Genomic DNA, 17627 nt, shown 5'->3' on the forward strand with positions numbered 1-17627 from the left:
CTCCCTAAGTTGGTCCCTCCCCTCCCTCCAATCCTTACAGTACAGACCTAAATACGCCTTCAAGCTATTCCATGAAATATGTCTATTCTGTGAAACTAATATAACTAATCAAAATATTCTCATATTAACAGGAATAGGACTACGATTTAATCGCCCACAAGATGAAATAAACAACTTTACTCGAATATGAAACAAATATTTCCTTATTTAAAAAAAACAAAACAACATCTACAAGCTCACGATGCAACATGATGTGAGCTTGATGTGAGCTTGATGAGACATGGTACAACAAAGTCAAAATAATAAATACATAAATAAACAGTTTGATTTGATTTTTCAATTCATCATAAAAGTAATCTATAGAAATAGGCCTATGATCTAATCAGCCACAAGATGACAACAACTGTTACTTTACTTAGGAAAGGAACACCAAGTTCTCCTCCACACACACACACACACACACACACACACACACACACACACACAGAGCTAACGCTAACGGCGCTAAACGCTGCTATTCGTCGGAGAAGTCAGTGATTGCTGCCATGGCTACTGTAAACACAGGCCCGGGCCAGGCTGTGTGGTGTTTATGTGCAAACACACCAGGTGGAGAAAGATAAACGGCCCAGCAGGCCGCTCCACTCCGCTCAGCGCTACAATGTGTATGCAGAGAGAGTCAGACTCTGAACCGAACAGTAAACACACAGTAAATAACAAGGCAAACAGGCAGAGGGAGAGAGAGAGAGAGAGAGAGAGATTGAGAGAGAGAGAGAGAGAGAGAGAGAGAGAGAGAGAGAGAGAGAGAGATTGAGAGAGAGAGAGAGAGAGAGAGAGAGAGAGAGAGAGAGAGAGAGAGAGAGAGAGAGAGAGAGAGAGAGAGAGAGAGAGATTGAGAGAGAGAGAGAGAGAGAGCAGGTGGTGATCTGGTCTACATCCTATAGAAGCACTGTTATAACCTGTCATGACTCATAACCTAACCCTAGGTTATGATTAGTTATGATATAAACAGTGCCTTCTAGTATCTAGAAGGTTTAGGGACTAATTACCATATTAACAATAGTGTTTCTATTAGGACTGACCCACATAAATGTAAACATTCAAAGCTTTGTTCGATGGCAGGAAATTCAAAGATGAAAAACTAAATCTTATTTTCATAGGATCACTTATGATTTTTTCACATTTTTCACAGCTATCAAAATAGCCATGTCTACAAGCCCACAATGCATTGCTCCATTACATGTTGAGAGCTTGTAGCTCTGCTACCCTACAAAGCCATGTGCTGGAGCTCCACGATTCATGAATCACTGACTCAGTAAACAACAAGGCAAACAGGCAGAGAGAGAGAGAGAGCAGGTGGTGATCTGTTCTGCACTGTTAATATCATCACCTAAACCCTAACCCACTGACATATTGTACATCCTTCTATAGAAGCACTCTTAATATCATAATCTAACCCTAACCCACAGGCAGTGAGCAGGTGGGATCTATAGTCATCATGATACCTTCTATAGAAGCTAGTTTTTTTAAGTTGAAGCTGACGGGGGCTGGGGGGCCAAAAAAAGATGGGCGAGAAGCGACGGCAGACTGGCCCTGCATGGTCCCTGCATATAGACTATTCGATCCATGCATGCTTCATCTATTCTTTTATTCATTGATAAAACACAAGTTAACTGTTTTTCAGCTGCAATCAATCAATCTATATATAAACCGTATGCTCCAATTGAGTCCCGACGTAGGCTACATGCACCTGAATATATTATAGCCTATACAAGTTCAACTCAAGCCTAGATTGCTTTTCGTCGCACGTTGGTGTGGTGCAGATAACATTATACGATGTAGCCTACAATATCACAACGGATGAGATGCGTTGAATCAGTTCTGTACCGTGGTAAGAAGCACAAATCAGGCAACAGTAAGCTATAGGGCGGCTATATATTAGATATCTAATGTGTGTGTTGTGTTTGCGGAGCAGCAGGCAGTCGGGGAGAAAAACATCTTTATTATTTATTAATATGTTCGGCTTATAGTTGAATGTCCATTAAATAGAGAGTCAGGAAATTACTTTAATATTTATGCTACAATCTACTCTAGTGATTATACAGTAAGTAGTCTTACCAGCTATATAGTTTAATAGTTCATTAAATTCCGAGGAGCCGATGGACAAAAACCTGTCCCCGGACAGCCTCTGCACAGCATATACTGTAGGACCAATTGCCAACCAGGCAGTCCGTGTATAATATTTTTGTATACCATAAAAGAACGTCAAAAAGAAAAATCACACCCGTGTGGGGGTACCCGGGGGGTTCCCCGGAAGTTCCAGAACCACAGGACCACGGCCAAGGTGCTGGCCCAGTTCCAGCGAGCCGCCCCACGTCCGAAACGGTAGAGAAATGAGTTACCATGTCGGGGTCTCTTTGGGGTTCCCCGGAACATCCAGACCCCCAGGAACGCGCCTAGGGGGCCGAGCCGATTCCGGCGTGCCGCCCCACGTCCGAAACGGTTGAGAAATGACAGAGTTACCGTGTGGGAGTCCCTCTACTGTACTGTACTGTCACTATACTGGCACACCCAAAATCATCATATATACAGTTAATATGTGCGTGTGTTAGGTTGCGTACAGGTGGTGAAAAACAACCATGCTGTTTTCGTGCTCAGACCCAGACAGCCAGCCAGCCACCCAGAGTGGTTGCTCCACTCAAAAATATGTCATATAACATACGGCTCACTTTACTGGCAAAATAATGGATTTCTTTCAAAATGTTACATACATTTTCAAACATTTTTCTAAAATAGCGGTAATAGTTGATCTACAAGCTTACAACACAAAGACGTATTGTGAGCTTGTAGAGCAACTATTACCACTATTTGTAATTGTTTTGGAAAGTAAAAACAATTATACGAACATATTCCTACACCCCCTTTAGGAACGTTATCTGCTAAGTATGAACATGTTCGTACCTAAAGCTTTACCTCAAATATGGAATGGTTTAGCCGAAAATCTACTTTTAACATTGGCCCAGTTGCTTGGCAACGCCTCCGTCACCCCCAGCACCAGGATTGCAAAAAAACAAACAAAAGAAACGCTTCACCGAAAACTGGACTATGACTAGGCCTTAAGTCCCCGTAGCCCACACCTGTGCAATTTCCATGCTCTGCCTGAGCCAATTGATTGCAACCCCAGCCTTATTCCCCACACCTGCCATTTGATTACTTAGTCAGTCCTCTTTTCTCAGACATTCTCCACACATGTTTACCACTGCACAAGGACTTGCAGAGACAGGCAGAGTACTATAACAACGGATATAGCGGATATTGCATACTAGGGTGGGGTATGTATTCCCGGTTTCTATCATCAAACCATGCAAGGTACCAACCTGCTCATCGGGAGCAAAACTATGGGTTCAGTGTCTTTGACACTCAATTTCGTTGACTGAAACGATGACCAAAAATGATGAAATGATCGACTAACTTTTTTCAATGACATTAACTAAATAACAACTAAGCTATGATGACTAAACCTATGATTAAATATACTGAGAATTTGGTCAACAAATAAAAACTAGACTAAAATGTTAGGGAGGGGGACTGGTGGAGAAGAGATTAAAGGACCACTTCACCACTTTTCAATTTCAACCTATCTTCATATAATAGGTCCTCTCTAATAATCATGATAAAATGGCACAACTTTTTTCTGTGTCTCATAGGAGGGCTGTGGGCAGTTCAGAAACCCGTCCACCAGTGACATCATCGTTAGACAGACTTTTTTTAAAACAAGTTTTTTTTAACAAAAATGTTCAGATTTGTATTATCGTGAGAACGATGGCTTCCATTTTCACATTGCAACTTTTCAGGACTAGAAAGCCTGCAGTTTCTATTAGCTTGGATTCCCCATCGTTGATGTCACTGGTGGACGGGTTTCTGAACTGCCCAGACCTCCTTGTGCCATTTTATAATGATTATTAGTGAGGACCTATTACATGAAGATAGGTTGAAAAGTGGTGAAGTGGTCCTTTAAGTAGAACTAAAAGACAAGACATTCTATGCTTCTGAAAAGAGCTTGTAGATCTGCACACAGCTACATGTGTAAACCTAGCATCACAACACCATCACAGCCCGCCAAAATACATTTTAGTTGACTAAATCAACTGTAGATTTAGTCAACTAAATGATCAAGTCTATTCATTTACGAAAGAAAACAAATGTAGATGTGAGGTTTGTGAAGTAGGAGAGCAACACTAAGTTTATATATATATATATATATATCATCACATTATTATATTTACATTAAAATGTACCTGACATTGTACTATATATGAGAACAACAGCTGAGAATAGGAATAACTATACTGCTCGCACGCACGAACGCACACACACACACACACACACACACACACACACACACACACACACACGCACACGTCACACACACACACACACACACACACACACACACACACACACACCAATTGAAACAAGACGGCAAGGACATTTTGGGTGTAATCCTTTCAGACAAAGTGTTTGACTATATACATTAGGGATGCACGATTAATCTGTAGCATAATCGGAATAGGCCATATCGGCCATAAAAATGCCATATTGGTATCAGAACGGTCTCAAAATAAATTTCACCAGCTAATTTCTTTTTAAATTAAAAATGTAAAAAATCATCAATTAGTTCAATATAAATCAAAAGTGTCTAGTACCTCTAGTCTAGAACAAAAGCCAAATCAAATATGATGTAAAATCTTAAGTAAAAATAAACTTTACATTTTTCTACATTTAATTAGTGTACTCATCTCATTCAGTCAGTCATTCAGTTGTGAAAACAAACACTTGGAAAAGAGTATAGGCTATTTATTGATTGATTTAATACTTTATTAACAGGCTTTGGGCCAAGCCCCTACGGCCTAGGCTTGTTTCCATTGTGGCAAATATGACCCTGCAAATAATCGGAGATCGGTCATAATTTCATAATCGTGCACCCCTAATATTCATTGTTTTGCATTTCTGTCTAATAAAAATCACACCTGTGTGAAGTGAGGGGCTCTTATCATCATACATCATCTCATTCCAGCCAATCACAATTTGCGTCCTCACCTTCATCATCAATGTTTGTGTTACGCAATGTTTGTGTTTACACAAACACTCAAAGCTGGCCATTCATTGTCAATGGCATTCAATGTTTGTGTAGGACAAAGCTGGACATATAGGAGGGGATAGCTAGCGCCCCTCAAAAATATCTATCCACACACACACACGCACACACACACACTGATGGACAGATTAGACAGACAGACAAGCCAAAGTGCTTTCTTGGGTTCCATCCTTTAATTGATTGATTGCTTGAATACTTTATTAACAGTTTGCAGAAAAAAACACAGTAAAGTAATGCTCAATACAAGAGGATTTAAACCCAAGAAAGCCTATTGGCTTGTTTCCATTAGGGTCCTTTGTACTCAATTCATCGAGTTAGCATTGCGTTTGGATTAAACTGTACTCTTCTGGGCCTTTTTTTGCAAACTGTTAATAAAGTATTCAATCAATCAATCAGGTACATAATGTAATCTGTAATGGCTATATAATAACTCCTCTAACAGATACTTTCACTCTGTGTTGTGTACATCATATATAGTAATCTAGCTGTACTGTCTACATAAATAATGTGTAGTAATCTGTATACTGTAAAGTACTATAGCAATGTGCAACGGAGTATATACTGTGTACTACTCGCTATACAATTTACAAGCTATTCAGGCTTCATTTTCATATAGTCAAAAAGAGCAGATCTACAAGCTACCAACGTGTTGATAGCTTGTAGATCTGCTCTTTTGTACCAGCGACAACATTTATAAAGATTTTTTTTGTTCATAAAATAATAATAAAACATGTATTAATGTTTACACAACAAGCTGTTGGAGAATCAACACAAACAACACAACAGAACGGCTTTAGCGTACCTTTTAATACATTACACACACACACACGAACACACACGCACACTCATAGACACGCACGCCGACACAACACCAATCAATCATATTGTTAATGAAAGTGTAATAATGAAAACGTACCGGTTGAACAGCCTGTTGTCTGTGTGTGTATGTGTGTGTCGTTCTGGAGGAGCTAACACTGCTAGCCGCACGATGCTAACGGCCAGGGGGCGGGGCCAACGGAAAAAGTAAACAATGGTGACGTCACCGCCCACCACCTCCACCAGACCACCACCATGCCGTGGCAGCGTTCCAGATCAGCTTGAAGCAGGCAGGCAGGCAGGCAGGCTCTCCAAGTATGGGCAGACGGCAGGCAGGCAGGCAGACAATCCTTATTATTTAATGTTTGCTGTTTATTCAATATTAAACCATTTGTTTTATGTATGATTCATGCCTAATAATAATGATAATAATAATAATAATAATTTATTGGAAAAATGTTGTCAAACATCAAACAAACATGGATCATTTATTTTAATATAGAAATGACAAGCAGCAGCAGCAAATAAGCTTATAAAGCATTTTATTTATTCTTCAATATGTGAAAAACTGACATGAAAAATAAAGGATATAATTTGAACCGTCACATTCTGTACCGCTTGTAAACACCAGGAGGCACTGTTCCAACATCTATCAGTTTATCAGCTGTGAGATTTATTTTTCACTAAACATGTCTAGAGATGGATTATTGTCTTTTCCTGTGTGCAACAACACATTTATACACCACAAGCCTCGTTTTGATTTCAAATGGATTTCCCTTGATTCTTCTTAAAAAATAACAGACCTACAAATCCACAAGGCGGCCACTGACATTCAATGACTAGTTCATCATTGTTTGTAGATCTCATCTCATCTCATGTGTCCATTAAATAACATCACATGATACTTACGCAGTCTGGAATAATCCCTCTGTCCTCATGTCGTTATGTCCCTGTGTCCATATGTGCTTATGTCCCTGTGTCTCTGTGTCCTTGTAATCAATCGATTACAACCTGAATAAATAAAAACATCACCAACAGGAAACAGTTTCACATACATTTCTTAGTGACTCTTCCGTGTGCTGAAGGTTGTATCATTGTAACAACAACAAAATACTATTTCACAATCCTCTCACATCCTAAAAAAAAACTTTCATAAAGATGTGCAATATGCCATTTCATCAAACCGTAAATATGACAAATCTCATAGTAAATATTTCTCTACAGCAGACAGCTAAAATATTAAGGCTCTAATATACATAATATAACTCATAGAAAAGCCTCATATTGCATTGTCACGTACTCCAAGATGCAATAAAATGTCATTAAAAGTCAAAGATATATTTCTTTGCTGAGTAATTATATATATATATATATATATTTTAAATATATTCAGCTTAAGATCTCCCAAAATGTGTCCTTATAAAACATGTACAAACACAAACAGTGTTGCTTTTTAGACAAACCATAACATTTGACATTGAACATTATGTTACATTAACATTAACACACATCATTCACAGGTCTTGGAGATCATCTTACATTAACGCACATCGAGGTCTTGTAGATTCATCTCATATTAACACATTCAGAGGTCTTATATACCAGTGGGAAAGGCTAGGTGGGCACCTCTGTGTTAAATTGGTCTTTTTCTATCCTCCAAAATGTTACAAACTAAACGATTTAGATTTTTTTTAAAGGTAAAGTATACATGATTAGAACATGCATGTCATTCGACAATATAGGTCTAATATCTCTACAATTGCAACAAATAGCTACAAAAGCTGTATATCCAGTCATTTTGGGGCATAAACACGAAGTTGAACGATAAAAGTAAGCCTGAAAAATGATGTACAGTTCATGTTCACACCATGTATTTTGGAACACATGATGATTTTGGAAAAATAGCCAATTTCACATGGAGGTGCCCAGATGCCCATATAGTGCCCAGTGCCCGCCTATCCTGTATCCAAGCAGTTCTCAACCTTTTCAGATTGTGAACCCCCAAAATAATCACATTTGAACTGGGGAATTCTTATATAAAAACAACACAGCATTACAGTATATCCAATAATGCTGCATTCACATGGGCTCAGGCAATCATAGGCAGACGGCACCACCTGCTGGATGGCACGGTAAAATAAATCTAAAATCTAAAATTCTGATGGAAGGGCAGGACGGCAAAAAGCTGACATTTGTCCTGCGATATGGAGTTACGTAACATCCGGTTCTAGATTCCATCTGGTATCACGGTAAAATATTTTCTATTTCAACTTTGAACGGCAATGCCGGGACGCGCCGGCCGACGGTCCACCAAAATGAGTTCCGGTTTGCCGTCTACCGCTTGCCTGAGCCCATGCGAATGCAGCATTAGACCCACGGCTTCAAAGTGGCACCATGCATCATGGTTCCTAAGCCCTTCCATGTGCCATGCTTCTAAACAATCCTAGAAGCAACTGGCCCGGACGGTTGGCGCAGCCGTCCGGACCCCTATAGGCTATAGGCCGCCCGCCAGCATGTCGTGGGTTCGACTCCCGATCCCAATGACCTTTGCTGTGTGTCACTCGACTCCCTTCATCTCTTTCTTCATCCATTTCCATTTCCTGTGTCAATTCACCATTTGTATCAATAAAGTCAGAAAAAGTCCCCAAAAATATATTTGAACAAAGAAAAAACAACAGCAAACTAGAAGCAACTAAAGAAGGCAGTCTCAGTGTTTCAGAAGGTTGCAGAAAATTGCCGCTAATGTCTTGAGCGTCCTCCTTCAAACGCATGGTGCTCCTCATGGGCTGAAAGCACAAAACAAACAAACAAATAGCAACTCATTCTTCTGCTTACACATACGTCATGTCCTAGAATGAGCCAATAGGGGCAGGGGATCAACGTCACGTGATTCATTGTTTGACCCCGCGAAAACTCGGATGTGTGGCTCAAATAATGATTGTTGGCAGAATCTCGGAATGTTTAGGATATTTGGCGGATATCTTTCACTACATCTGTGTTTGTTGCAAACACCTGCACTACAATACTTCACCATATGTTGTGCTATGACAAAAAAATTAAATAACATAAATAATGTGTAGGTTCCCTAGTGCAATTCCAATGGTAAGCTGTGTTATTTTCACCCTATATGAAGCAATGGCGGAATCGTACATGCCCCGAAATACACGCATGTGTGTCTCGAAGAATATGGATGGAAAGAAAGGGTTTCTGTCAGAAAGGCTTTCTGAAAAGGCTTTAAGGAAAATTGTGAATTATAATTATCATTAGTAGTAGTAGTTTAAAAGCAGATACTTACGTTTGTAAAAGACAGCTTTAAAGGAAATGTCTGGCAGCAGTTGATAGATGCGGCCCAGGATGTTAGCCTCGTCAGCATAACAGGAGTTACCGTTCCACACCTGGACCACGTCTTCTCTGTCTCTGACACTAATGCTGACCCCGATGATCTCATCCTCTACGAGACAATATTATTATTATAATTATTATTATTTAAGTAATTTGAACATTTTCTTTATGATTTATTATTGTTGCGGCACCGTCCACACGCAGCACACTCCCCTTCCCCTCCTTCGCTAGCATGGGAGGCAAATCATATTTGGGTTTATGATCCGGTCAGGAGTGGATGGTAACTTTAATTACGTCATGTTGTAGTCACTGGTTTAACTTTGTAGTCATCAGGCCAGCTGCCAGAAGCCCCAAACCCGCCTGTGTTCAAGGGCATCATAATTTTTGGGGGCCTAGTACCCAATAAAGGTCTTGATGCGGTGTGGTATGTATCCAACAAGTTTCTTTTTGGAATAGTTCGTTTGGTATCCACCTTTTATTCCAACTCGTAGCAACTGGCGAGACTAAAAACAAACAGGGGGATCCAAAACTATAGACTGGCTAAAGAAAGACGCGAATCAGCCGTTGGCAAAAAAGATTTGCCTGCCGGTGATTTGAGTCTGGCTTATTAGCCAGGCTACCAAAACGAACCAATGCAAAAAAACTAAAACTAAAATCCCAAACCGGAATGCGATATGCGATTCTTTTCTTTTTCAAATTGTAGGCCTACCATCTGGTCTAGATCACGCCCTAGACCAGATCACATGGGCGATTTAGGAACACAGACCAGGCTTTCCTAAGTTGTAGTTTACTATTGTTTGGCTTTACCAAGCTGTTTAACTTTAGGCTGTTAAAGCTCCAGCCTTCTGTTGTTCTCCTATGGTGGTTATTTTTTACTGACCTCTCCTCTCCTCTCCTCTCCTCTCCTCTCCAAGCTGAAGTTGAGCCAACAGCGGAGCCACCAACCCACACCAACTCCACTTCTTTTCCCAAAATACTTTTGTAAATAAATACGTCCTCAGGGTTCACCTTACCTACTCTTTGCTGTGCGCTTTGGTCACACCCCCATCTACATACAAGACATGCTGGAGCCCCATAGGCTAACACGTAGCCTTAGATCGGCAAGCAAGGCTCTGCTGGAAGTTCGGGCTTTCTCTGCCCGTGCACCTAAGCTGTGGAATGCCTTACCAGAGGCCCTAAGACACATCACCCTACTGAGTTATTTTGTGTTCACCTGTTTACTTGTGTTAAAATGAGTTTATTGTTGTTGTTTTATTCTACTGCACTGCATTTCATCCTGTATTGGAAAGCATTTTGTAACATTGTTTTAAAAAGTGCTTTATAAATAGTTTATTATTATTACTAGTCCTTACCCGTTGTGAGATATTTGCCCCCCCCCCTTGTGGCCGTGAAGGGTACTGCGCCCGGGTGCGTTTGTAATTGACTAATAAATAAATTAATAATCATCAATGTGTCAAATCGAAAAAAGGGCTTCGTTACGCCCTCCATATGCATATGGTCAATGCCTGTGTGAAAAGTGAGTGGGAGTGATTGGTGCAGGCAGTAAGGAGTTACGGCACTGTTTCTGACACACACACACACACACACACACACACACACACACACACACGGACAGACATTCGGTTAATTATAGTATGATGATGATGTATTATTACCAGTCATAACATTTTCAAGCACATATTTAGCACAGAATAAGCCTTCTTCTACCAATCCTTTTGTTTATTTTTAATCAAAAGTCGGGCTGTTCATGTTTCTGCTAATACATTATAATGACATCAAATGGAATGTGCGTTGTTGTTATAATCCTGAAGCCGCTCTAAAAAGCTAAAAAATGCACTTGCACTGGAAATGAGTCACTGTAATAAGTAATACAATTGTAATCAGTAATAACTTAAGTAATGGTAATCAGTAATCAGTACCTGAGGCACAGTAATCAGTGAACTGCTCTCCGATGGTTGCCAGGAGTAACTCTTTCCAGACCGCAGACTGAGGATGAGAGATGGATTAACGTCTCTCATCAACATCATTAAAATCATTATTAGAAATGAACTCATGTTCCTAAACATGAGTCACCAACAGAACACATCATAAAAACTTTCACAGTGAATATGCAATGAGCTAATTATACAATTTGGTCAAGAAATAACCATGAAGGTTGTTTATAGGATACTTTCTGGAACATAATGTTTCTAAATGTCCTTTCAGACGGGGAGCGGGTGACGCAGGTGTTGTCGCCTAGATCAACGAGGGGCGCGGCATGCGTAGCTTAAAAAAAACTCAACACAATCCAGGTCTAGTCAGCAGCAGGTGTGTGCACGAAACAAGCACGTGCGCAACATTTTCAGAGGACCACGGCCACGAGAATATGCTTAGCGTGTCCAACATAAATGCACACCTAACCCCATTGAAAATGAATTACTAGGCGTGTCAGTCATTCCCCGCCTTAAGAGTGACTAGACCTGAAGTGATTTAAAAGATAGTAAGATACAGTAAAGAGTGAGTAATATAATCACTTACTGTGGATTCTTTTGGGACTTTCATTTTCCAAACTCCACCTTTGGCGTTGCTTTCCTCCTCCCTGTAAACAAGCAGATGACAGACGATGTTCACTGTGTGAGCACAGCTTGTAGATCAGCTATTACGTTTACAGGAAACCAGGCATTATGACGCCATCACGGCATGCCAAAATACCATTCAGTCGACTTAATCAAAGGGACGGGTCCAGAGCCGAAGAGTTTGATCAATCCTCAAGGGGGCCCGTCCCTCCCCCCCCCCAGCAGCCCCGCCTCCCCGCACCCCCCGTCCCCCGCCGCAGCGCGGAAAAAAATAAGTTGTTTTCGCTGGTACTTTTAAAGCAGCTTCTATAGGCCAATGTCCAAGCCAAGGTGAGGACTTTCAGGACTATATTATTATTATTATTATATGAGAGAGAGAGAGAGAGAGAGAGAGAGAGAGGGAGAGAGGGAGAGAGGGAGAGAGAGAGGGAGATATAGAGAGATACGGAGGGAGAGAGAGAGATCATATGCGGCGGGTGCGTTTTACCTTTGGGTAGGCTACAGAATTGCGTTGGGGGGGACTGTCGCGGCCGAGCAAAGCGAGTCCGCCGCCGCGGATTTATTTATTTCCCAAATGGTCTAAAAATGAGTTATTTTAGCATACTTTTACCAATGAATTAGCCTATGGACAGACAACGACTGATCAGCCTATTTTGGACGATATGGGTCTTTTCTCGAGTCAGTGTGTAGTCTCACTAGTCTGTGTAGGGTTAGGTCTCTTTGGTGAATTCTTGATCAGTGTTATTATGTCACGACTCCAGAACAACTACCATGAAATTCTGACACGCTTTGATGTTGTGGACATCTGGCTAGGTGAAAACAAAATAAACCCGATTAGCATTTGAGTAGCCTACTTTTTAACACCTCTTGGACAGCCGGCGGAGTAGTCTCTCAAGCTGTTGCCTCGCAACAATTGAGGAACAACAGGGGAGGCGCTGTATTTGCCGGCGGAGAGGTCCAAAATGTTTGGAATTCCCAGAAAATATGTAATGTAAATGTAAATGTAAAATGTCCACGAAAATCTTCATGGGGGCCTAAAGGGGCCCTGGGAGTCTTCATGGGGGCTGCGGCCCCGTGGCCCCCACAGACTCTACGTCGTTGGACGGGTCCCTTTGAGGCCGGGGCCCCCTAAGGGAGATGGAATGCCCCCCCGGCCGCCGGTGGAACTGGGATGGCGATTGACGGCCGTTGGCGGGGCCTGTCGGCCTCCAGTGTGCTTTTGTTTTACCTTGCCCCGGCCACAACCACACACCCTCACCCTCCTCGGCCCCCGGCCCGAAACCGGGCGCCCGTTGTTCTCGCTTTTACTGGTTTCTTGCTTTTACTGTAACATATATAAATGATGTACCATAGAGGTCTTCTCTCTCCTCTCATCAGGTGGTAACTACATCTCAGAGGCAGGTTGGACACTCCAGGTATGTTGTTGTAAACTCTCCAGAAGTTCTGCACAAACAAAAAGAACACAGAGAGGGAATTACTTTACGTACTTCCAATTAAACATCTCTGCTGTCGGCAGAAACCAACTGGCAGAAACCAACCATGTCCAATGTCCAATGTGTGTAAATGGCGAAATGATGAATTTCTAATCTATAGCACCTTTACAGTTATTGTGCATTACATTCACCCATCCACACACACATTCATACACATACAGTACACTGATGGCGGAGGAAACCATGCAAGGCACCAACCTGCTCATCGGGAGCAATTAGGGTTCAGAGTCTTGCTCAAGGACACTTCGACACTAACTCTGGGGGAGCCTCGGATCGAACTGGGAACCTTGCGGTTACCATCTGGCTGCTCTACTGGCCACTCTACCCCTGAGCCACTGCCGCTGTGTACGTGTGTGTGTGTGTGTGTGTGTGTGTGTGTGTGTGTGTGTGTGTGTGTGTGTGTGTGTGTGTGTGTGTGTGTGTGTGTGTGTGTGTGTGCGTGCGTTACCTGGACAGTTTCCACAGTGTAGATTTTCTTCAGGTTTGACTCACATTCAGCTGCTGTTGTTCCAGGAAGAGATCTGTAAAACATAAACAAAGTAAACCACTCCGGTGATTCTGTCAGGTACGTGACTCTGTGTTCTTTACGTCTTTATGATATTGAGTTACATTTGTCTGTATTGAGTTACATTTGTCTGTATTGAGTTTCATTTGTCTGTATTCCAAACACGTCTGTGTTTGGAATACATTTTTTTAAATGAGTGCTGTTTCACCGTCAGTTGATGCTTCATATCAACATGAGTAAAATGAGTAAAATTGAGGTCCGGGGCTAGGCTAGGCTAAACTTCCGCTCGCTCAAGCCATTGAGTTATAATTATACTTCCGGAAGTCTTCCTGGGTGCTTCAAAACGCCACTAAAATGAATAGTGGGGGGGCGGGGCTAACGCTCCGGTTCGGTCTCTATCCTTTATAGCTCTATGAGTTGTTGTCTGTTAGGAAGCAGAGATCACATGACAACATGACCCAGTGGACAGTACACACACAGAGAGAGAGAGAGAGAGAGAGAGAGAGAGAGAGAGAGAGAGAGAGAGAGGGAGAGAGAACCGACCCAAAACAAAGAAAAATCTTAACTAGGTACAGACTCAGCGAGCACAGTCTTGCGATCGAGAAAGGCATAGGCAGACCTGTATCCCGACTCCCGAGAGAAGACTATGCACCCACTGCACACAAAATGAAGTGGAAACCGAGCTACACTTCCTAACCATCTGTCCATTGTACCATAAGACATCAGAGACACATACTTCCCACAGATTACAACCACACACGGAGATTTTGAAAACATGACCAATGACAAAAAACTCCCATAACTGCTGGGCGAAGTACAACAATGTGCAAACACAGCAGCAAGATTCTGTTGCTGTAATAGGAAAAGGATATCAAACAGAACACAATCACCCTAAAGACTAATCATTGTGTATATTCCTGCACTATACCTGCATCCAGTGATCTCGGTACATAGAAATTGATCTATTGAAGATTCTGACTTCTAAATGTTGCTGTATTGTTGTATTGTGCTTTCTGCTTTGGCAATGTAAACGTATGTTTTCTCATGCCAATAAAGCCCTTTGAATTGAATTGAATTGAATTGAATTGAGAGAGAGAGAGAGAGAGAGAGAGAGAGAGAGAGTAAACAAGTCTGACCCCCTTTAGAGGACGCATACGCACACACACACACACACACACACACACACACACACACACACACACACACACACACACACACACACACACACACACACACACACACACACACACACACACACACACACACACACACTTTCTACTTTTTATTTATTTTGAGGTTTTACAAATATTGAACCAATTGAACCACCTACTGTAACTCCAACTTGTGGAGATAGTTGTTTTATCCATCACTGGTTAGGATGACCGAGCATTATGCATTAATGGTGAAAAACCTCCTAACTCCAGCTGTATTTGGGTAAAGTGATAATAGAACGCGTTCAAGTATCAATCTCACAATGTACAACTCACCATATACCAACTTTGATCAGCCAGTGTTTTGTTAAAGACATGTTTTTGATTTATTTTTCATTTCCTCATTTAATGTTGCCATAGCTGGTTTCTGCCCAACAACAGAGATATATAATAAAAAATAAAATAAAAACATATATAACAGAACCATTACCATGATTATCAGTTTATAATATTAACCTGTTAGGTGCTGCTTACAGTATGTAGGTCAAAGGCAAAATATTGTAGTGGTTACGGGACTACTTATATTAATAATATATTGGATTATTTGATATTGATAACTTAATTGATAATTGACTAATTGATAATTGACTAATTGGCTGCATACTCAACCAATTTAATATATCATTAAATATATTGGAATGTTTTGTATCTAAACAATTATGTTTAAAAAAATATATATTTAAAAGAAACTGCTTCTTGATTATTGTATGTATGAGACAGAAGTAAGTTGTATTGGTTTTAAAGTTAGTGACTCATAATAATAGGCGATATATCTCCAAACTGGCTTGGGAACGACTCGGGATCCCCCAGGAGGAAGTTGCTAATGTTGCTCGAGAAAGGGTCTGGAAATCTTATCCCCCGTGACCCGATTCCGGATAAGCAGTTGAAGAACAACAACAACAATTGTAAGTAAATGTTATTGAGTCATAGGTCATTGGTTCTCATAGTGGGGGTCCTTGAGGGGGTTCCAAGGGGACCCCAGAAAATCTAGTTAATATAGCATTGCAATCATTTTAACCACTTTAAAGCTGCTATAAGCAATAATATGTCAAAAGTATTTTTGTATTCAGACAGCCAGCAATAGTAATACAGACCTGCATTGAATCTATAAGCAAACATTTTCTTTGTTTGCTTTAGGGGGTCCTCACTCCCTGGCACAAAACATTTTCAGATGGGGGGGGGGGGGGGGGGGGGTCGTGACAGTAACATATCAATGTGGGGGTCCTTGACCTTGTCACCAAAGAGTTTGAGAACTACTGTGTCATGCTCTTTGTTTATCTGGGTTAAGCAGCCATGACTGTAGATTACTAGTAGATTCCTAGTTTAAGATTTTAACTCATTCAAATCTTAAACTATATTATAGATTATCTTGTTTTCTATAGAAGTGTATATTTGTATGACTCACGTGTTTTGATGAATTGAAAGTATTATTTTTTTCTGGTTTTATCCTGTTAGGAGATGTTGTATTGATTGACCTGTACTTTCTTTCTTTGAACTGTACCCATTCATTCTCTACGAAATGTTAATATAATTTGCAATCAATCAAAACAGATTGTTTACCTGTCCAACCATGCAGTATAGGTCCAGACATGACTAGATGATTACAGATTGTTTACCTGTCCAACCAGAAGGTCCAGGCTGAATGCAGAGGCAGAGTGTCTTCATCCTCCAGACAGATCAAATTGTTTACGGATGTGTTGTTGATGTTTACAGATGTGTCATCGTCAATGTCCAGCACACTACTGTTGTTATTATGTTGGATCACATCCATGGTGATGAATTAAGTCACCACCACCAAACAGAGAAACAGGGTGATTTTCCCGGTAGTAGTGTGTTGTTCTTTCTGTTCGTCAGATGTTGTTGTTAATTAATTAAAGGTTCATTAATAAAGTGTTGTTGATCGCATCAGAGGAGCTGCTGACTCACTCACTCACTGGCTTTGCTTCACTCTCACCGCCGGCACAACAACACTGACCAGGGTTGCCATGTCCGCTTGTTATAAGCGACTTTGGCTTGTTTGTTCTGTTACTTCTGTAAAGTCGGTTGCTTTTGTGGGGGAGCCTGTTTTAGTTTCTAAAGTAAAGTGTAGTTGCTTGCCTTTATCTGTGGCTAATTTTGTAACATACAGACCAGGCTTTCCTCCGAGGTGGAAAGCCTTGTGACGCGAGGTTACTTTCACAGACCTGGTTGTTCATTTCTTTCACACAATATGGCAACACTGTGTGACGTCACTGTCTGCGGCGCAGCGCAGGGCAGCGCAACGCACGCAGCGCACACTATAATATTAAAGCCATTATCTATTATTAATTTAAAGCCATTATCCATAGATCCTAAAACCCTCATCCTGATCCTATATCCATCCTTCACCAAACGAGTCCAGACCTGTGTGACTTGATGTGTTGCTGTGTTGAATGTTTGAGGAAACGCAGCCCTATCTAATCTACGGCAGCGTCTAGTGAGCTAATCTAGTGAGCTAATTTAAGACTTCCGGTGGACGATCTCTTCAAAATAAGAGTACCCTCTAGAGTATTGAAAAAAAGTTTAATTTGC

At 41.1% G+C, this 17627-nt stretch overlaps 2 protein-coding genes across 3 annotated transcripts in view; both read right to left on the minus strand.

Annotated features, from left to right (window-relative positions):
- The window catches only part of LOC310862183 (forkhead box protein P1-B-like), a 38223-nt gene extending 32052 nt beyond the window's left edge, over positions 1 to 6171 (minus strand). For both annotated transcript variants that reach the window (XM_083769933.1, XM_083769932.1), the window contains exon 1: positions 6072 to 6171. The gene's annotated coding sequence lies outside the window, so the exon portion shown is untranslated. The remainder of the gene's footprint in view (positions 1 to 6071) is intronic.
- A 325-nt stretch (positions 6172 to 6496) lies between these two features.
- LOC310862185 (eukaryotic translation initiation factor 4E type 3-like) lies at positions 6497 to 17028 on the minus strand. The gene is made up of 7 exons (XM_083769936.1): positions 16694 to 17028; positions 13810 to 13882; positions 13217 to 13311; positions 11831 to 11891; positions 11233 to 11299; positions 9267 to 9422; positions 6497 to 8757 (listed from the first exon to the last, which is right to left on the minus strand). Exons 1-7 carry the CDS (start codon positions 16846 to 16848, stop codon positions 8711 to 8713), a joined length of 654 nt encoding a protein of 217 aa, XP_083626062.1. The 5' UTR covers positions 16849 to 17028; the 3' UTR covers positions 6497 to 8710.
- Positions 17029 to 17627: the final 599 nt, after the last annotated feature.

The sequence above is a fragment of the Protomyctophum parallelum genome (assembly GCF_964188405.1).
Source record: "Protomyctophum parallelum genome assembly, chromosome: 7".
Classification (NCBI taxonomy): Eukaryota; Metazoa; Chordata; class Actinopteri; order Myctophiformes; family Myctophidae; genus Protomyctophum; species Protomyctophum parallelum.

Excerpts from the sequence above, each read along its gene's own strand:
- LOC310862185 (XM_083769936.1), bottom strand. The coding sequence starts at position 16,848 with ATGGATGTGATCCAACATAATAACAACAGTAGTGTGCTGGACATTGAC. Across the intron at positions 11,892-13,216 it reads GGAGAGAGAAGACCTCTATG|GGAGGAGGAAAGCAACGCCA; the intron begins GTACATCATTTA and ends GCTTGTTTACAG. Across the intron at positions 11,300-11,830 it reads AAGTCCCAAAAGAATCCACA|TCTGCGGTCTGGAAAGAGTT; the intron begins GTAAGTGATTAT and ends TCTCATCCTCAG.